General features: G+C 43.8%; 1 protein-coding gene across 1 annotated transcript in view; it reads left to right on the forward strand.

The window, feature by feature from the left end:
• LOC135554373 (transmembrane protein 104-like) overlaps window positions 1-22,051 on the forward strand; it is an 80,043-nt gene extending 57,992 nt beyond the window's left edge. The window contains exons 9-10 of the mRNA XM_064986648.1: window positions 1,331-1,424; window positions 18,192-22,051. Coding sequence (XP_064842720.1) covers window positions 1,331-1,424; window positions 18,192-18,955 — 858 coding nt within the window. The 3' untranslated portion in view covers window positions 18,956-22,051. The remainder of the gene's footprint in view (window positions 1-1,330; window positions 1,425-18,191) is intronic.
• The last annotated feature ends 245 nt before the right edge of the window (window positions 22,052-22,296 follow it).

Genomic DNA, 22,296 nt, shown 5'->3' on the forward strand with positions numbered 1-22,296 from the left:
GCTAATGTAAACTCAGATTTTTTTATATAAATATGAACCTTATCGAACAAAACATACATGTATTGTGTAACCTGAAGTCCTATGAGTGTCATCTGATGAAGATCATCAAAGGTTAGTGATTAATTTCAATCACTTTCTGCTTTTTGTGACTCCTGTCTTTGGCTGGAAAAATGGCTGTGTTTTTCTGTGACGAGGTACTGACCTAACATAATTGTTTGGTGTGCTTTCATCGTAAAGCCTTTTTGAAATCGGACACTGTGGTGGGATTAACAAGAAGTGTATCTTTAAAATGGTGTGCAATACTTGTATGATTGAGGAATTTTAATTATGGGATTTCTGTTGTTTGAATTTGGCGCCCTGCACTTTCACTGGCTGTTGTCATATTGATCCCGTTAGCGGGATCTCAGCCGTAAGAAGTTTTTAAATGAGTCTGGTCCCACACTTCTCTGTCGGCTGGTCTCACTCTGTTGCGTCCTTGGCATTAGCATCCAGCCAGCACTGTACCCTTCCCCGTCCCCAGTGGATGGCCTCGTTGTGCAGGTAGAGGCTGTCAACATTCTCTGTCCTGTCTCACACTTATGTCAACAACACTGAACACTGTGTCCTGCCCTCACAACCCATGGGCCCACCCTGTAAATACAGCACAAAGGGAAGGGGAGAGCTAAGGGTGATGGAGGGTGGAGTTAGGGAAGTTCATGGGAGGGGTCAGAGGTCCTGGAGATGGAGTGACTGGAGCAGATCAGTTTTCTGAGTGGAACATTTCTCCATCTGTATCTTTCTGTCTTTCTGTCTCCACTTTGGTCTCCTGATTGAGCTCTCACCCCCAGGTCCTGTTAGAGATCATTGTGTCTGACTGTGTGAGTTCTACCCTGCAGGCTCCTCTTCAGATGACATGCCACTGAAGTGACTGGCCTTGAGATCACATGTCACTCAACCTCCTCTATCAGACATGGGATTGTCAGAGAGAATGTGATAGATGGGGAATAGAGAGAGGGGGCTGAAGCCACTGATGATTGCAACTCTCGATAAGACCCATCTTTGTTATGAGGCAATCGGTACTATGATGGCTTCAAAGAATTTCAACTTAAATGTTTTATTTTGGGGTTTGGCATCTTGGTGTATATTGGGTGGAAAGGGAATAAATAGCCCCATGTTCTCATGAGACAGAGTTTTATCTCTATTTTCATCTTGGAAAAATCCAATTGTACCATTTGTCATTTATTTCCCATGCTGTGGAAGTATAAACACAACCCAAACACACACTGGTTTGTGAATATGTTGTATAAAGTGATTTCTAATGTGTTTTAAGATGATCTCTCCCTCTCTACAGAGCATCTTCACTGTGATGTTGGGCCCTTTCGTCTTCTTCGATGCTCAGAAGACTAAATACCTCCAGATCCTCACCTCACTCATGCGCTGGATCGGTAAGAGTAACCTATCTTACCTTAAGGTATACAAACACCATAGGCTGATAAAGCTCTGGACAGACTCAAGGCACGCATCTTCAAATAATCACATTAAATGTGGATCTCAATTTATTTTGTAGGTAGAGCAATTCAAGCTGTGAAATTCCCAGGAACTTTATCGAAATGGTAAATCGGTCATGGGTATTTATTTAGGAAGCGCTTTAATGTGCATTATCTCTTCCAAGTTTGTCTGCAATGATGGAGGGTGTGTCTTTCCTTCCATTAAATATCACACTCCATTATCCCCGGGTCACGGTCTTGCGCCTTCTCCCAGATTGCTCTTTGTCACTGTTGCAAATGTTTAGAAAAAACAAACACTTGATTCCACCTGGCTGACGGTCTGAACCTTGGTGGGAGCAGTCCTCTTCCTCTCCCTCTTTCATTCCTCTCTGTGGCTCCTGTGCCTGGGTCCGTCGATCATATTGCAGTCCTGCTCCGTGTCCTGATTCCCATCTCCTCTCATCCCTCAGCCTGACAGGCCTGACAGCCCGTCCCAGGCCTGATTGGACCGTCACTCACAGGGCGACGGACGAAAATAAACCGCCCGTCCTGGACCTGCTGTTAAAATCACAACACTACTGAATCATGGCTCTGCCGCCACCCCCGTGTGGGCATACTACTGGCACCCACAACAGCACACAGGGCAGACACACACACACACACACACACACACACACACACACACACACACACACACACACACACACACACACACACGCATGCACAAACACACAGTTGCGTATCCATAAATGACACACACTGTTCATTATCTGGCTATCTACAAAGCACCCTGGGATTCTGGCTACACCCCTTCCACTCCCTTTTATATCCCCGCCCTCCCCTGGCTCTACCTGTGATTGATTGGCTGTGTCACCTCTACAGGCTTCTCTACACCACCAGCTAATGATTCAAAATGGCCGCAGTGGCAGCTCTTTGTTTCCTTACTGCACCGGTGCCACGGAGCATGGGGATAGATGGCCTGCCTTCAAAGCATATGGCACTAAAAGCTGAGGGGTTTATGCAGCCATCAAACACAGGGTTGGAGACCGTTTTAAATCCTATAAGAAAAACATTATGGGCCAAGGTTTCGGAGGAAAAGACGGCTGAAGAAAAATGAATGGGCCGGACAGCATGCTTGAGTCCTAAATCTCTAGTGTCAATTTTTATTTCTTTTTTCAGTTTAGGTAAGTTTCTAATGTTTAGCTAATCTCAGAGGAATTCACTTTGGAGACCTAACCTAATTGATCAATTTAAGTACTGCTTTTATTTTTTTTAAGAAAGGTTGTATCCAGAGCATCCCAAACATGTTCAATGGGTGTCATGTCTGGTGAGTATGTAGGGCATTGAAGAACAGGGACATTTTCAGCTTCCAGGAATTGTAAACAAATCCTTGCGACATCGGGCTATGCATTATGCTGAAACATGAGGTGATGGCGGCAGATGAATGGCAATGGGCATAACAATGGGAATCAGGATCTCGTCACGGTATCTCAGTGCATTCAAAATGTGATTGTGTTTGTTGTCTGTAGCTTATGCCTGCTCCTACCTTAACCCCACCGCCATCATGGGGCACTCAGTTCACAATGTTGACATCAGCAAACCGCTCGCCCACACATCTGCCCAGTACAGTTAATTATCGGGTTTCATCCGGTCTCAGAAGATCTGCAGGTGAAGAAGCCAGCTGTGAAGGTCCTGGGCTAGCATGGTTACAGGGCAGTTGGATGTACTGTCAAATTCTCTACACTGACGGCTTATGGTAGAGAAATTAACATTCAATTCTCTGGCATCAGATCTGGAAGATTTACTGTGGTCAGCATGCCAATTCATGCTCCCTCAACTTGCGACATCTGTGGCATTGTGACAAAACATCTGTGACAAAACTGCACATTTTAATGGCCTTTTATTGTCCCCAGGGATGTAAACAAAATTGTACACAACATTTTACTGAAATACGCTATTTGTGCATATGGGACATTTTTGGGATCTTTTATGAAACATGGGACCAGCACTTTACATGTTGCGTATATATTTTTGTTCAGTGTATATATTAGTTTTTTATTGCATGATGCTCTGGCCATAAACTTAAAGCGAGCGAGTGGGTTCAGCACAAAGGGTACCACTTCAAGGCAAATAATTGATTACCGAGCCAATGCATCGTCAGCCAGAATGTATTCTGTGTCTTTTTCTCCATGACTGTTATTGGGTCATTTATACAATCTTTAGCTGTCCTTCTCTCAAAGTTACAGCCTCTGGCACTGGTTCAATGTTTCCGAAGTAACCTATGTCTTCCAATTCCTCAAACGTTTCCCATTTAAAAGCGATTTTGATTATGTATGTGGTCATTTCGAGGGCCTTGTGGTTAAAGAGGATGTGTTATGCTCTCAAGGCATTGATTGTCTGTCCTGTTAAAGATACTGTGCTTTATCGTTGCCCTGCAGCAAGAAAATGGGACTCGGGAGTGATTCATTTCACCTGTTATCCATTTTATCACGTGTCCTCTGACTCATCTCCTCACTCTGATTTAGCTCCACTCTTTTCACCCACTGAAGCTGCTGAATTGGACACGTTGTTGGACTTGAATGCCGGGGCGGCAGGGTAGCCTAGTGGTTAGAGCTTTGGACTAGTATCCGAAAGGTTGCAAGTTCAAATCCCTGAGCTGTCATTCTGCCCCCGAACAGGCAGTTAACCCACTGTTCCTAGGCCGTCATTGAAAATAAGAATTTGTTCTGAACTGACTTGCCGTGTACTGTAGCATAGCTTATGTCTTGGGGAAGGTTGTGACTTAACAAAGCTTTGGTCTCAAGGGAGGAATTTAATACCAACGATATAGTGAAACTAATAGTAAACCTGTTATTTCTGTCACGATGATGGGATTCATGATTGTTTTAAGAATATCATTAGTATGCACTGTGAATACGTCTCTGGATTAGGCCCATGGTTTTACACCTTCATGTACCAGGTATCTCCGAATCATCCTGTGACTCCTTCTCCGCACCTTAAAGCCCCCAAATAAGCATGAACAACAGATTCTCATTAATGTTAATGAAGTGTTGCTAACAAAACAAAACCCTCAAGTCTAAGAATATATATATATATTTTATGACACAGCTTATGATGTGACTGAGAATGTCTTAATGTCTTGTTTGAAACTCGTAACAAGTCCTCCAGGGTTTTTTTTTAGTCAAATGATTTCCATAATGACACTGATGTAGTACAGTATGATACGTTTTTAGACAGCAATTATATTAATGTTCTTGTCACTCTGAAACCATATCACAACATTGAACCACAGGATTCTCACCTATTGACAACTCATATTTTAATAAGCAATTAGTACTACTGAGCTTTTCCTTTTTTTCTAGTGCCTTTAAAATTTAACTGCGTTATAGCAAACTGTCTGACAAAACTGACAGTGCATGTTAGTCACCTTTTTCTTCATTTTTACATTAGCCTGCATTTGCCGGATTTAATGACTTTCCACCACTATCAGATCCTTTCTTGTCTTCTAAGATACCAGATATTGATAGTATGTAGTTATGTCCCCCGTTTAGCCACTTCCATCTCCATTCTTTTATCATGGCCCTTCTCTTTCATACTCATTACACACCCTAGACAAGGGGCCAGGTGGCCAGGCTCACCTGCCTGCCTCTCCACTCACCCACGATGCCCTATGGGGGGGGGGGGGTGCAGGGTGATTATAGTGGTGGATGAGGGGTGCAGAGCAGTGTGGGGAATGTTAGGTGAGATGTGTTGAAACCCTGTGCCCTGCTCACTGCCTGTGGCCTTGTCAGTGTCACTCAGCTGAGCCCCCCCAAGCTCACTACACACATTTTGTCTTCCCCCACTGAGGACATGACTTACATAGTGGACATAGTAGTCCATATGTGTATTCCTCTTGTAACTCCATCTCCTGTCCCGGTTGTGATCTCATCACTCTGCTTGTAGATGCTTCTGTCCATGGTCCCACTTTGCTGGAGCCATTAGAAACTTTGTAGCCCTGTTTCCAGACCCATTTGCGTTTCCCGTTCATGTTCGTGTTTATTATTCCTCCTACTCTATACTCGGTTCCCCTGACCCATCTTTTAATGTCACAGTTCTGTTGCCTGATGACCTCATAGGCTCTTAGTTGAATGACTATATCGCTCACATACTGCACCCAGTCTCTATGAACTCCCGTAGGTGCTCACACGCTTGTTGTTGAAACCCATCTCCATTGGGTGAGTTATGTGAATAGATAAAGCTTGCTGCCTTGTTACCTTGTCCCCATCCTCTCTAGCAGCACACTGTGAAGAGAAAGAGTGGGATCATTATCTGCACTCGACAGCAGACCGGGAGAAGGGTTAAGAGCCGGCACTTTAATTGATATTGAGTGGAGAGGAATAGACGGAAAGGCACCTAGCTCGGTAAACGAGCATTAATCACCCCGCTTCTGTCTCCACAGGGATGGATGGATGGATAGGTGTAGAGCCTCCGAGGCACTATGTATTACCCTTACAGCCATGGCATATAGATCCTACTGTATGCTGGGAATGGAGAAATCATGCATTCTGAGAACACTGTCCTCCCACTGTCACATTTGTTTTTCTAGACATGGTGAGCTACACCACCTCAGCCAGCTTTGTGTGGAGTAACCTCCGGCTCAATAGGAAAAGAGGCTGTGAAATGAACTAGGGCTTTTACTCTCTCTGGAGAAATGAATAGCTGAAACCACAGGCCCCAGCCCACAGTGATCTGTGGATCCATATACAGTCCATCCCACTGTCTTGGTTTAGGGAGTAACCAGGGAGTGTTACAGCTACCTATTGCCATTTCAAGCAGAGAGAGAGGGTAGTATTTGTTTTTGAAATTCAGGGAGGGACCTCTACTAGTGGCTGATTGAGCGGAACCTAAGAGTTTGCCCAGAGAGGCTAATGTAGAGTGCGTCTCACGGGGAATGTTGAAGTATGGCTGGGCGTTCATGAACTTTCCAACATCAGCACAGCTCAGAAGTCCTGAAATTTGCATTAAAGGAAAACTGCAGATTGGAATGCATCATTCCTTTTCTTGTCACAACGGACATTACTTCTAGTCAACACTGACCATGGAGTTGTTCAGATAGAAAATAGGCTTTCAATCAAATGTATTTATAATGCCCTTTTGACATCAGCCGATATCACAAAGTGCTGTACAGAAACCCAGCCAAAACCCCAAACAGCAACCAATGCAGATGTAGATGTCTTAGTTTGACACTTCTCTTTCAGAAACAAAACATAAACCGAGCTCAGATCCTAAGTCCGCTTTACTCACATATCTGTTGAGTTTTGATATATACAGTGGGGCAAAAAAGTATTTAGTCAGCCACCAATTGTGCAAGTTCTCCCACTTAAAAAGATGAGAGGCCTGTAATTTTCATCATAGGTACACTTCAAGTATGACAGACACAATGAGAAAGAAAAAAAATCCAGAAAATCACATTGTAGGATTTTTAATGAATTAATTTGCAAATTATGGTGGAAAATAAGTATTTTGTCACCTACAAACAAGCAAGATTTCTGGTTCTCACAGACCTGGAACTTCTTTAAGAGGCTCCTCTGTCCTCCACTCGTTACCTGTATTAATGGCACCTGTTTGAACTTGTTATCAGTATAAAATACACCTGTCCACAACCTCAAACAGTCACACTCCAAACTCCACTATGGCCAAGACCAAAGAGCTGTCAAAGGACACCAGAAACAAAATTGTAGACCTGCTCCAGGCTGGGAAGATTGAATCTGCAATAGGTAAGCAGCTTGGTTTGAAGAAATCAACTGTGGGAGCAATTATTAGGAAATGGAAGACATACAAGACCACTGATAATCTCCCTCGATCTCTGGGGCTCCACGCAAGATCTCACCCCGTGGGGTCAAAATGATCACAAGAACGGTGAGCAAAAATCCCAGAACCACACGGGGAGACCTAGTGAATGACCTGCAGAGAGCTGGGACCAAAGTAACAAAGCCTACCATCAGTAACACACTACGCCGCCTGGGACTCAAATCCTGCAGTGCCAGACGTGTCCCCCTGCTTAAGCCAGTACATGTCCAGGCCCGTCTGAAGTTTGCTAGAGAGCATTTGGATGATCCAGAAGAAGATTGGGAGAATGTCATACGGTCAGATGAAACCAAAATATAACTTTTTGGTAAAAACTCAACTCGTCGTGTTTGGAGGACAAAGAATGCTGAGTTGCATCCAAAGAACACCATACCTACTGTGAAGCATGGGAATGGAAACATCATGCTTTGGGGCTGTTTTTCTGCAAAGGGACCAGGACGACTGATCCGTGTAAAGGAAAGAATGAATGGGGCCATGTATCGTGAGATTTTGAGTGAAAACCTCCTTCCATCAGCAAGGGCATTGAAGATGAAATGTAGCTGGGTCTTTCAGCATGACAATGATCCCAAACACACCGCCCGGGCAACGAAGGAGTGACTTCGTAAGAAGCATTTCAAGGTCCTGGAGTGGCCTAGCCAGTCTCCAGATCTCAACCCCATAGAAAATCGTTGGAGGGAGTTGAAAGTCCATGTTGACCAGCAACAGCTCCAAAACATCATTGCTCTATAGGGAATCTGCATGGAGGAATGGGTCAAAATACCAGCAACAGTGTGTGAAAACCTTGTGAAGACTTACAGAAAACGTTTGACCCTATGTCATTGCCAACAAAGGGTATATAACAAAGTATTGAGATAAACTTTTGTCATTGACCAAATACTTATTTTCCACCATAATTTGCAAATAAATTCATTAAAAATCCTACAATGTGATTTTCTGGATTTTTTTTCTTCTCATTTTGTCTGTCATAGTTGAAGTGTACATATGATGAAAATTACAGGCCTCTCTCATCTTTTTAAGTGGGATAACTTGCACAATTGGTGGCTGACTAAATACTTTTTTGCCCCACTGTATATATAGAGAAATACACGTGGGCAGCTTTTTTCCCTATTTGTTTTTGGGCACCTCTCCTTGATCCTTTTTAGTATTGGTGTTTGGTATTTCATTTTGTAATGAGACCTTAGTTTTGATAGTGAACACAATTTCTAGGAGGTGATTAGGGGAAAACTTGTAGGATGTCTTATGCTGTGGTGTTGCCTGGGGTCAGTTGTAGCTCAATACCCTGACAACTAAGCCCTTAATCATGACTGTTGACTTCAGTCCCCCTCTCACCTCACTGTGTTGTCGTCGTCGCCTCCATTTCCTTGTCTGAGAGGGAGGTGAGGGAGGACTGAGAATGTAAGACACAGTGCTTCTAGAATGTAGTTTTAACTGCAGTCTGGTGTTGTAGTGTACACTCTTTCTTTGGGTTTTGTCATTGATCGGCAGGAATACCAGAGGTCAAATGCACAACTTGCTTTGAACATTTTATGTTTGTGTCATTTGAAAAAAATGTCAGACCTGAACAGGATTTGATATTGAAGACAGAAGCAGACGAGAATTTGGTTTATTTATATATTGTCTGCCTTGTACGTCCATTGCATCACGAGCCAAGCTTTCTATTCTCAATAAATTATTTGATATGGTCAGAAAAAATAAATGTATATTCTGCACTCACTGAATGTTTAATCACTGTCGGATGGGTGTTTTAACTAACCTGGTGCAACCACCCACTGAATTTACATAAACATTTGACTTCTATTAGTATGTTAGAAAATTTTAAAAAATGTCAGCAGTAGCACAGAAGAGGTTGTTGGTTTTAAACATTTGTAGTTGAGAAGTTAAGGGAGGTGAGGGGGGGACCTGACCTCAAGGCAGCCTCAATCGGATGTGTTTTCGAGATCCCAGTGTTTGGAGCGTGGCTTAGCTCAGCCTTATGGTAAGGAAGGTATGTGCATTTTGTTTCTTATCTTTGGCCGAATGTGCAATTTGCAGCGGCATGGCTGAGTGATTGGACTAATTGATGTTTTCGTGAACACTGTAGATAACGTCATGGAGTTGAACTCTGCTCTGCCCGGTGGAGTTGAGCTGCTGTATGGGGTGTTAAATAGCAGCCCTGCTGCGGTACTGCACACCCTGATCGCGGGGCTTGTCTCGAATTAGCCAGACTAGCAGGCCATTATCACCAGCTATCACACACGCCATGGCTGTCCTCTCCACCTGCTTCTGATAACCAAGACTATGCCATTATAAGATATCACCCAAAAACATCTGCACTAAAAGATTCTGCAAACCTAGAAATCGGACAAACTGCCAGAGCTGCTCATTGCCACTGAGACTCAACCAAGTGGTCTCATCATGGAGCACCTGATTTTAAAGGGCAACTCTACCACTTTTCAAACTCATTTTCATTATCTCCAGCACAATACCAGTGTCTACATATGTGAAAACTGTGCATTTCTATGTTTTATAGAAAAAAAGAATGTTAACAGTTTTAAACACTATGAGATTCGTGGTGACGTGGGGAGCAAGAAAATACCCTCCCTCTGGCTAGATACTTGTTGCAGGTTTTGAGAATCCGTTTTTAATTTTTAAAAACTTTAAATCTTACCCTGTGATGAGAAGAATGTCCTTTCTTATTGGTTTAACCACAGATCATAGAAACACTGTTTTCACAAATTATGTAAACACTGGTTTGGTGCTGGAGATAATGAAAATGAGTTTGAAAAGTGGTGGAGTTTCCCTTTTATTAATGATGGGATGATTGCTGCAAAGGAGTGCTGCTGGAGCTGGACTTGGATTTAAATCTGTTAGGCAATGGAAGTAGCAAGAGGCCAGTTTGTATACCAGTAGAGATTAATGTTCCTATCTACTGTCAAAGCCTTTGCTAGAATAATATCCCGTATGTCTTTTAATGTCAGAAAGATGAAAGCACATGAAAAGCCCTTGACCTGTCAACTGTTATTATTGACACTTCTTCCCACATCAAGCGCAAAAGCAATGGTACAGGGAGTGTACTATTCACAAAATCAGAACAGTGATGTGCTTCAAAGCTTCTCACCTGAAGTCTGAAGTCATTTTGTGCTCCTTAAAGAAGTCAAGGAAACCCGTCACAGGGCAGCGGCTGAAGAGGAGTCCCTCTTCCACAGATACTGTATTCTACAGTTCCTTGGGGGGTTGAGAGTGCCGGCCAACCTTGGCTTAACCGCAAACTCTTTGTTTGCTACCACTGGAGATACAACTGTAAGTGCCTCCTCTGGGGTGTGTTTAAGTTGAAGCATTCCCCAGAAGGTCATTGCCATCCCCATTTGAAGTGCTATATATCACCGGTAGCAGTTATGTGGATGTGATATGTGACTGTTTGACACCTACACAATGCACTCAGTCCCTCCCCGATGCCGTGTGACGAGTGTAACCTGCAGACAGGCGTGTAGAGCAGAGAGTGTTAATGTAAAAGTCCAGGTAATCACCATATCATCAGAGATATCCCTGCAAAGAAAATGGCTCATCCCATCTGAATGAATTAGTTTTTCACCTGAGTGTCCATCGATGGAGAGGCAAGAAGGGGTGTCCATTGTTGATTGAGGATCCCCAAAGATTGGAAAGCAGCTGCGGTCATGCCCCACTTCAAAGGGGGTACACTCTGGACCCAAACTGCTACAAACCTATATCTATCCTACCATGCCTTTCTAAGGTCTTTGAAAGCCAAGTCAACAAACAGATCACCGACCATTTCGAATCTCACCATACCTTCTCTGCTATGCAATCTGGTTTCAGAGCTGGTCATGGGTGCACCTCAGCCACACTCAAGGTCCTAAACGATATCTTAACCTCCATCGATAAGAAACATTACTGTGCAGCCGTGTTCATTGATCTGGCCAAGGCTTTCGACTGTCAATCACCACATCCTCATCGGCAGACTCGACAGCCTTGGTTTCTCAAATGATTGCCTCGCCTGGTTCACCAACTACTTCTCTGATAGAGTTCAGTGTGTCAAATCGGAGGGTCTGCTGTCCGGACCTCTGGCAGTCTCTATGGGGGTGCCACAGGTTCAATTCTTGGACCGACTCTCTTCTCTGTATACATCAATGAGGTCGCTCTTGCTGCTGGTGAGTCTCTGATCCACCTCTACGCAGACGATACCATTCTGTATACTTCTGGCCCTTCTTTGGATACTGTGTTAACAACCCTCCAGGCAAGCTTCAATGCCATACAACTCTCCTTCCGTGGCCTCCAATTGCTCTTAAATACAAGTAAAACTAAATGCATGCTCTTCAACCGATCGCTACCCGCACCTACCCGCCTGTCCAAGATCACTACTCTGGACGGCTCTGATTTTGAATACGTGGACAACTACAAATACTTAGGTGTCTGGTTAGACTGTAAACTCTCTTTCCAGACCCATATCAAATATCTCCAATCCAAAGTTAAATCTAGAATTGGCTTCCTATTTCGCAACAAAGCATCCTTCACTCATGCTGCCAAACATACCCTTGTAAAACTGACCATCCTACCAATCCTCGACTTTGGCGATGTCATTTACAAAATAGCCTCCAATACCCTACTCAACAAATTGGATGCCGTCTATCACAGTGCAATCCGTTTTATCACCAAAGCCCCATATACTACCCACCATTGCGACCTGTACGCTCTCGTTGGCTGGCCCTCGCTTCATACTCGTCACCAAACCCACTGGCTCCATGTCATCTACAAGACCCTGCTAGGTAAAGTCCCCCCTTATCTCAGCTCGCTGGTCACCATCGCATCTCCCACCTGTAGCACACGCTCCAGCAGGTATATCTCTCTAGTCACCCCCAAAACCAATTCTTTCTTTGGCCGCCTCTCCTTCCAGTTCTCTGCTGCCAATGACTGGAACGAACTACAAAAAGCACTGAAACTGGAAACACTTATCTCCCTCACTAGCTTTAAGCACCAACTGTCAGAGCAGCTTACAGATTACTGCACCTGTACATAGCCCACCTATATTTTAGCCCAAACAACTACCTATTTCCCTACTGTATTTATTTTATTTATTTATTTTGCTCCTTTGCACCCCATTATTTTTATTTCTACTTTGTACATTCTTCCATTGCAAATCTACCATTCCAGTGTTTTACTTGCTATATTGTATTTACTTTGCCACCATGGCCTTTTTTTGCCTTTACCTCCCTTATCTCACCTCATTTGCTCACATCGTATATAGACTTGTTTATACTGTATTATTGACTGTATGTTTATTTTGCTCCATGTGTAACTCTGTGTCGTTGTATGTGTCGAACTGCTTTGCTTTATCTTGGCCAGGTCGCAATTTAAATGAGAACTTGTTCTCAACTTGCCTACCTGGTTAAATAAAGGTGAAATAAAAAAATACAAAATTACCAGGAGGGTGAAAAGAGTGCTTCAGAGTAGACTCCAGCAGGAAGTCAATGACACTGCCCTTTAGAGAGAGGAGAGCAATATGGCCGCAAGAAGGAATGTAAAATGTACAATTTTTAAATATTTTTTTAATCATTACGGCGGTTGAAAAATATTTAATTTGCTGTGAATTTATGATGCAATAACTTATTTAATGCTGGCTCTATGCTATTACCAATGGCTTGTAATCTGACTAACTACGTTGGATTTTCTCTCCAGACACACTGTCCCCGTGCCTCTAAAGCCCTCCTAGTGATTTCCTCCTATTCCTCGCAGTTAGACAGATAAAACCAGTGAGATTCATAGCTAAGGCTACACCAAGTACTATAAAACCCACACATGGTTGCCCTAACTCGTGTAGCATGATCCAGTTGCAAAGGAATGATGAATGAGTACATTATCAAAATGCACTTTGTTCTACTTAGTCTCCAGTTCTTTCATCTTATCAATTATCATTCTCTTTCAAAGATAAGAGGAGTTAGTTCAGTGCCTTAAGTAAGACAAATGAGGCCTTGTCTTTAATGAGCACTAAAGCATGATAGTTGGGATCAGAGCCATAGAGAAATTCTCTGTCACTCCATCTTCTCTGCCATAGGAGAGAAATTCTCTGTCACTCCATCTTCTCTGCCATAGGAGAGAAATTCTCTGTCACTCCATCTCCTCTGCCATAGGAGAGAACTCCATCTTCTCTGCCATAGGAGAGAAACTCCATCTCCTCTGCCATAGGAGAGAAATTCTAGCCGTGTCAAAGATTGCTGCCAATGTCATTCCACTCTAATACCATGTGATACATCTTGACCTGAAAGTCATGGTTTAAAAAAACATCTTTCACCCAAACTCTCCCTGCTCTTCACACTGTCTGATCAGCCTGTGTTGATACCCGCAGAGCCGCTATGCCTTTTTGCCATTCACTATCAATTTGAGGCGCGATGCCGAGCCTCCTTGTCCCAACCTTAGCCTGTGCCACCGTACGGTAGGAAAATAGCTAAGTTTTCTATTAGCTTTTCAAAGTGTGGCCCTTCCCTCATAAAGGAGCCAGTCACTGACCGTGTCACCAGGGGTTTTACAGTTCAAACCCTGCCGAGAGGAGCGCGCTGGGCTGCGGCATCAGAGGCAGATACATCAAGATGAAGAAGACTAACATAAATACCAGTGCCATTTTCCTCCAGGCTTCCATGGGCCTCACCGAGGGGATACGGGGGGAGTGTGATGAATCACTGTGCTTGTTGCACCACGACAACCTAACATTTCAGCCTTGCTGGCAGAGAAAAGACCTGTTGCTCTGGTGAAGGTTAAGCATCTGTACACTAGGTGTGCGTGGCGTCCCGTCCTATAAGACTCTTAATTAAACGCCCTCCGCCCATGTTCCTTCCTGTATAGCCTGTTACCGTTAATGTCAGGAAATAGAGGAGAAGCGTCTCCCGCTGGCCGTTCTCTGTCATGACCAGCGGGACGGCTCCTTTTGATGGCTGTTTCACACACAGCGGATGTACATTACTTCTCGGGGAGAGAGAGGGAGAGTACAGCAGGCAGACTGTCATACAGCACATTGTGTTCCATGCCTGAAGTGAGAGGGACTGCTGATAACCACCCCCACTGACAGTCTCTCATGTCCAGTCAGATGAAGATACAAAGACAACGTCACTACAATACATACTGTATTCTCAGAGTCCCAATGTGGCTCATGTTAGCACATTGAGTGTTGACCTCATCTGCATAGTTTTTCCATATATTTTGATGTGATGTCTTTGGGGGATTATACTTGTTGTGAAGGTGTTATTTGCTCTTATTTGCCAATGTCCTTGAGTGCTGGTCCACTGCCCACTGTCCCATTCTCTACATAGACTGTGTTAAAACAGGATTCTGCTCTGGCTGCTTCTCCTGTCCTGAGCCAATGTTGACAATGGATGTAGGCCAGGTATCCTTTAAATCTTGACTATCTGAGCTGTAATCCTCAACAGGTAGGACTTTGGCCACTGCTGGGCATCTTTATCTCAGTGTCCACCCCAAACTAAGTCCACACAAAGCACAAGGAAAAACTAGTTTTTAAGAGTATCCTGTCCTATTTTAAGATGAGTAAGTAATCACATTAGTCAAAATAAGATGTTTGCATTTAGCTTGTTAGTTAACAACCCTTAACTTATTTCTGCTTGTTCTCTCCAAAGGCATAATCCCACTACTTGTTAGCTATCCTACTACCTCTGTCATTGGTCGTTTTTCCCCCATCCCCTCCTCGGAACATTTTGTCCTTGTAATTGGAGTGAATCATTTCATCCCCCTGACATACATTAAAGTGCTATGGCAGAAGTACACAGTACCTGATTAATAGGGGCAGATTAAAACTCCACGTTCCCAGCCCCTTTCCCCCTTGCTAGCTCTGGAATATTTCACCTGTGCCCTGAAGTGTGTAAAACACAAAACATTGAAGGATTGGAGCAGAGGACTCCACTCCTGTCCCGACCTCACCTGATGCTAGTGAGAGACCTTGAAGGAGGATGAGGCTGCCGGTGGCACCCCTCTCCCCCGTCTCCTCCCGATACCCCCTCCCACCGCCCCAGTAGCTGCAGATTAATTGGTAATCCGCTGGCCCCTCACTCAGGCCCTATCTAAAGAGCCAATCCATCCTCCCCCCTGACACTGATGGGTTGCCTCTCCTGGCAATTGGGCCCAGATAGATTCTGAGATATTGCCGGCAAGTACAAAAGAGCTTTGGCTCTACTCTAACCTGCATAGCTACACAGGGCTGTGTGGGTGTGTTTTGAAGTGGGATCCTAGTGGTATGGTGTAGTGGGGTGAGTAGTGAAGCAATGTGCGTTCTGAACGTCACCCCGTGTGAGTGTGATGAAAGCTGAGGAGTGGGCCGTGGAGTGCGTCTGTGACTGATTCCCAGTTTAATGGCCTGATTTGGATTTGGGAAGGAGAGGGGATGGATGGGGGGGAGCAGGCAGTACTCTGAGCCTTTAATAAGACTGGCATCCATGCTTAAAGCTCTCATTTAGTAACGCCCAGCCCAACAGCCACAGAGGCAGTCGCACCAATCGATTTGGGGATGGCCTTTGCACAAACAATAGGAGGTGGAGACGCTGACGCCTTTTGTACCACCCAGCCTTCAACCTCTGCTGACTTTAGGTTGGATGAACTGAGAGTCAGAGAGCCTTCACACACTGTATATAATCCATAGCATTCCTACAGGCTGTAGTCTTTGCCTGCGGGATTGTTTCTGGATCAGGCAACTGGAAGACAATATCTCACTAAGTGGTTTCAGTATTATCCTCATGAGGCATAAAGCCTCCTGCCCTTTGATGGGGGGGAGTTTAGGTCATATTGTTTCTGCAGTCAGCTGGCTTGTGTTTCTACCTGGATGGCCATGCTCAGGCATTAGCAGCATGGAGAACAGAGGAGGGAGTTATGTGTCCGTCCTGGCCAGCTCAGCACTCTTCCCACAGCCCATTAGGGCCTAAACGATCTTTCCTTGTCAACATTAATCGCTTTCAGATTAGCAATGGTAGAAGGCTTGTCCTTTAAAAGGTATTTTTAAAAACAGTGGTGCTATAATGAAAGGTAGAGGTGGATTAGGGGAGGGCTACATAAAGGGATCATTCTAGAGGTTTGGCCCTAATCTGACCTCTGGGATGTTGCAATATCTGGACCCATCAAAAGCATTCAGGGATTAAGCGGTGTGTAGCTTTGCGTAGTTGGAATGCACCGGATCACAATTTGGCATCAGAAATATGCAATAATGTGAACCCGATTACCCGAAGTCGAATGTCAAAAAAAAAATATATATATTATCTGTATCCTTAAATGCCTCCATGTCATTTCTTTACTCGGCCAATCCTATTACTGTTGTCATGAGATGATGTAGGTGTATTATAGATTTGGCCAATATTTAGTTTACAATTTAATTCACTTTTTACATTAAATATTTTACTTTACTCTGAGGATTTTTGTGTTTTAGTTTGCATGCAACCAAGTAAAATATGGGTTTGATTTGGTCTAAAGGAAATTTGAGCTTTTTTTTTACCGTAAAAGCTTCCCTTTCAACTCTCCGATCATTAAGAGTATCGCTACCGCTCCTGCTATCTCCAGAGAGTTGAAAACAGCAGGTCTGGGACAGGTAGCACATCCGGTTAACAGGTCAGTGTTCCATAGCCGCAGGTAGAACAGTTGAAACTGGAGCAGCAGTCCGGCCAGGTGGACAGCAAGGAGTCATCGTGTCAGGTAGTCCTGAGGTGTGTGTGTATATGTATATATATATATATATATATATATATATATATATATATATATATATATATATATATGAGAGAGAGAGAGAACCGGATAAGACAGGAGAAGTACTCCAGATATAACAGACTGACCCTAGCCCCCCGACACAAACTACTGGAGGCTGAGACAGGAGGGGTCAGGAGACACTGTGGCCCCATTCGATGATACCCCCAGACAGGGCCAAACAGGCAGGATATAACCCCACCCACTTTGCCAAAGCACAGCCCCCACACCACTAGAGGGATATCTTCAACCACCAACTTACCATTCTGAGACGAGGCCGAGTATAGCCCACAAAGATCTCCGCCACGGCACAACCCAAGGGGGGGCGCCAACCCAGACAGGAAGATCACATCAGTGACGTGACGCACACCCCTCCTAGGGACGGCATGGAAGAGCCAGTAAGCCAGTGACTCAGAGGGGAACCGGCCAGGCAGAGACAGCAAGGGCGGTTCGTTGCTCCAGGGCCTTTCCGTTCACTTTCACACTCCTGGACCAGACTACACTCAGTCATATGACCCACTGAAGAGATGAGTCTTCAGTAAAGACTTAAAGGTTGAGACCGAGTCTGTGTCTCTCACATGGGTAGGCAGACCATTCCATAAAAATGGAGTTCTATAGGGGAAAGCCCTGCCTCCAGCTGTTTGCTTAGAAATTCTAGGGACAATTAAGAGTCCTGCGTCTTATGACCGTAGCGTACGTGTAGGTATGTACGGCAAGACCAAATTGGAAGGATAGGTAGGAGCAAGCCCATGTAATGCTTTGTAGGTTAGCAGTAAAACCTTGAAATCAGCCCTTGCCTTAACAGGAAGCCAGTGTAGGGAGGCTAGCACTGGAGTAATATGATCACATTTTTGGGTTCTCGTCAGGATTCTAGCAGCCGTATTTAGCACTAAATGAAGTTTATTTAGTGCTTTATCCGGGTAGCCGGAAAATAGAAAATTGCAGTAGTCTAACCTAGAAGTAACAAAAGTATGGATACATTTTTCTGCATCTTTTCTGGACAGAAAGTTTCAGATTTTTGCAATGTTACGTAAATGGAAAAAAGCTGTCCTTGAAACAGTCTTAATATGTTCACACACACACTACTTGTTTGTTTTGGTGTTGTTACATCACTTAACTCTAGTACCCACTGTTTTTCTGTGTGTCTTTCAGCATTCACCATGATGATTATCCTGGCTCTGATCCGTATTGGTAAAGGCCGGGGCGAAGGCCACCCCCGTATGGCCCAGATCTCTGGGGTTCCAAACCTGTTTGGAGTGTGTGTCTACTCCTTCATGTGCCAGCACTCTCTGCCCTCCCTGGTGACACCCATCTCTGATAAGAGGCATGTGGGTACCCTGGTGGTGTGTGACTATGTCCTCATCCTTGGCTTCTACGGCCTGCTCTCCTTCACAGCCATCTTCTGCTTCGACAGCTCGCTGCTACACGACATGTACACCCTCAACTTCACTGACAACTGTGACGTGCTGGACATCCCCGCTTTGCGCTACTTCCTGGGCCTCTTCCCTGTCTTCACCATCAGCACCAACTTCCCCATCATCGCAGTCACGCTGCGCAACAACTGGAAGACCCTCTTCCACCGCGACGGGGGCACCTACCCCTGGGTGGTTGACCGCATCGTCTTCCCCCTCATCACCCTGGTTCCGCCCATCATCGTGGCCTTCTGCACCCACAACCTGGAGTCCCTGGTGGGTATCACGGGCGCCTACGCTGGCACGGGCATCCAGTACGTCATCCCCGCCCTACTGGTGTACTACGGCCGGCGCCACCTGGTGCCTATGCTGGGCACGGACGAGGTCAACAAGCACCGGTCCCCATTCCGCCACACCTTCTGGGTGTGGTTCGTAGTGGTGTGGGCTACCTTCTGCCTCATGTTTGTCACAGCCAACATCATCCTGGAGGACACCAAGAAATGAGGACACGGACTGACTGTGAAAGACCGGTTTCTCTGTGTGGGTGTCTTGTATTTCTACATTCTCTCTACCTGAGGCCTTCCAGAACTTGGTACTGGTCGGACGGTGTGCCTTTTTATGCTGCTCTTGTAGCATGGGAAACCCTTTTAATTACAGCGGTAATCAGCAGCTGAAACCATTATAAAGTGTCCTCCCCACCCCTGTGTCAGTACAAAGGATGGGACTGGAGAAATGTAACCATTATAAAGTGTCCTCCCCACCCCTGTGTCAGTACAAAGGATGGGACTGGAGAAATGTAACCATTATAAAGTGTCCTCCCCATCCCTGTGTCAGTAAAAAGCTTGAGGATGGGACAAATTCATAGACCGAGCTATGCATGCAAGGACTAGCTATCCATGATATCAAAATTATAGTTTTAACAATGTTTTAAAGCTATATAGTGTTTATTTACATTTACTTTGTTTACAAACAGTCCCTGTTTCGGTAAAAAGGTTGGGGCTGGAGATGTAAACCATTATCAAATTCATAGATCAAGCTATGCATACAAGGACCAGCCTTCCATGATTTCACAATTATAATTTTAAACATGTTTTTAGGCTATATAGTGTTTATTTACATTTACTTTGTTTACAACATTGGAGTACAACAAGCTTATATTATAGGTACTGATCAGATTTGAGAGTTGAACTAAGCGGATGAGGCATTTTTAAGTTATATTCTTCAAGAATCAATGAGCACATTTATTAATTATATCAACTGCAGATCACCCCTTTTAAGAGTAATCTATACTATTTGTGGAAAGGGACCAAATATCTCGTGATTGTATGAAAGCTGCTACCGTATGTAGGAACACAAGGAAGAGGACCTTGTTCACTCTGTTCCAGTGTCCCCCTGTAGAAAAATACAAGCTGAACAATCAGACTGTATTAGCAAGGCATTGTACTACACAACAGCACTGCTTTTAAGCATATACAAAGAGCTGGTCAACTTGTTTCCAAATGCTTAATTTTAAATCCAAAATAACTGAAGGAAGGATAGAGCAGGGAGGTGTCAGTGTTCCTCTGGACCTTCAGAAACAGTGTTGTGGCTAAAGACAGAATATGCTGAAACTATGGAGAGAGCTCAGTGGAGGAAAAATTTAACCTGACAACTAACTCAATGCTTCTGTTCCTAATGGCAATGCAGAGAGACTTTAATGTGGGTTTAAAGTTTATTTGGGATGGTGAAGAAAGCAAGCTAAATGAATCTGTTGTAATCAGTTTATTATGGCTGGCATTTATACATTCCTCACTGGTGGCTTTGCCTTAGTTCTCCTCGTCTTCCCTGTGAACAATGAACCTTTGTCCATGACAGATCCCTGACAGATGGGCCTGATGACAGAGCTCCGTCTCTGGTCATCAGGAGGCCAATCTTGAGTTCAAACTCTGTATACAAACCACCCTCATGTTTTACTGTTCACCACCAAATCATCAGCCCTTCATCAACTCCATGTCAGCACCCGACTGCTCTCTGTTGAACTTTGACCCCAGAAAGTTATCAATGGACACAGGAAGGTTTATGTTGGCTACATCACCAGGAGCAAACTCGTACAGTGCCTACTGTGCCACACAAAGACACCGCTACAGTAGTCCCAGTATATCTCTTTTTGCAATCACTGTTGGTTAAGGTCTTGTAAGTAAGCATTTCACGGTAAAGTCTACACTTGTTGTATTCGGCGCATAAGGCAAATAAAGTTTGATTTGATTATAACCATCTGTCTCGTGCTCGCTCGTAACGAGAACTTCTCAGCTGGCTGATTTGTTGCCAGCTCTTTACTTGAGGTTTTATTACAGTTTCCTGGTAGCTCAGTTTGATCGACTAATTAGAATTTACTTCCAGATGTGTGGGAACATCCTCTTCGCCCCGAGCTCTGCTCATGCTAATGTCCACATTATACGCTTCTGCCTCCTCATTGTCATGTCCTCTGGTTCTATATATCTATATATATATATCTCTGCTCTATAGAATATATATTATGTCCCATTATAGTCATCAAGTTTGGAGCCCAACTACAGGAGTCATACCTTTGTGAAACAGTATTGTTGTTGGGGGATGTAAAATCATGTTTTGTGGTGTAGGGTTCCATATTACATGGTCACATTTAGAATAGTGGTTTTCTTTTACTATGTAAGTGCTAAAGTAATAGCTCAAATGTATCGTTAGCTGCCTGTCATGAGCACTCACCTGGTCAAAAAGGGAAATACTTATTGCCATTCATGGTTTGCACCTGCAACATTGCACAAGTTTGCACATAATTGCCTTGGGTTTGACCTTTTGTGTGTTTTACATAGACTTTTGCAAATGGTTTGAAGATGTTGTAAGGGTTGATAACTATGGTATTTATCTAACAGTCTTCAATGGTATTCTTAACCCATCAATATATACAGCTTGACACTATTTAAAATGCATTAGACTAATAGTCATGCATTGTAGCATATTGATGGCAGGACAGTATTGTTGAGGACTATTGAATGAGAGACATCTGCATGTTGTTGGTATTGTGTGTGTTGGGACAGAAAAAGAGTGCTGACTATTTCTGTAACACTGCTTCTCTCAATATTGGGTTCCTTTCTTCAATCTTGGGTTCCTTCTGGTAATTGTTGTTAACATTACATTTCTGCATGCAGCTCCTTCCAAAATTCAGTAGTCAGTTGTTCCTTTAAGCCTCCAGATTGTGGTGGATAGTTACTCCTCTTCTTATTTGTCCTCGTCTTCTTTTCAATACAGATGTGCAATATGCTTTGAACTGGGTTGGGGAAGTAAGATTTCAAGCGAATATTGACTGTTTCTGAGAGTGTTTGTCTGTGTGTGTATTCTTCTGTGTCAGTTTATGTCACTTTGAAAAGATTTTAAATGCGTGTGTCTGACTCTTCTTTGGAGTTGTGAAATGTGCCTTTTTCCCCGGGGTTTTTGTTTCCATTCATTTGTTGACTGTTGTTGTTCCTGGCACGTCCTTGTTTTAAGCATCTTGTCAGATAAGAGCTGCATGTAAGCCAGTTAAATTAACTGACAACCAATGTCTCCTCAAAATAAACTGGGATATCCTTGTCTTCTAAAGTGTGGGTTTGCCTCGTCTTTGTGACTTTGAGACAGTTCTGTGATTATTAAAGAGATATAAAACATTAACATTTCCTTAATATATTTCCTTAATATATCAACATTTTAATAGTGGAATGATAGTTTTTCACAATATTTTGTGTTTTTATTGGGCCCACACAATTTTCATTCTAATGGTGCAACCTTCATATTGGCCAACAAAAGATGGACTGGCTCTTGTCAAATTAATTCTGAGTGTTTTTTAGGCT

The sequence above is a fragment of the Oncorhynchus masou genome, chromosome 14, assembly GCF_036934945.1.
Source record: "Oncorhynchus masou masou isolate Uvic2021 chromosome 14, UVic_Omas_1.1, whole genome shotgun sequence".
NCBI classification, from domain to species: Eukaryota; Metazoa; Chordata; class Actinopteri; order Salmoniformes; family Salmonidae; genus Oncorhynchus; species Oncorhynchus masou.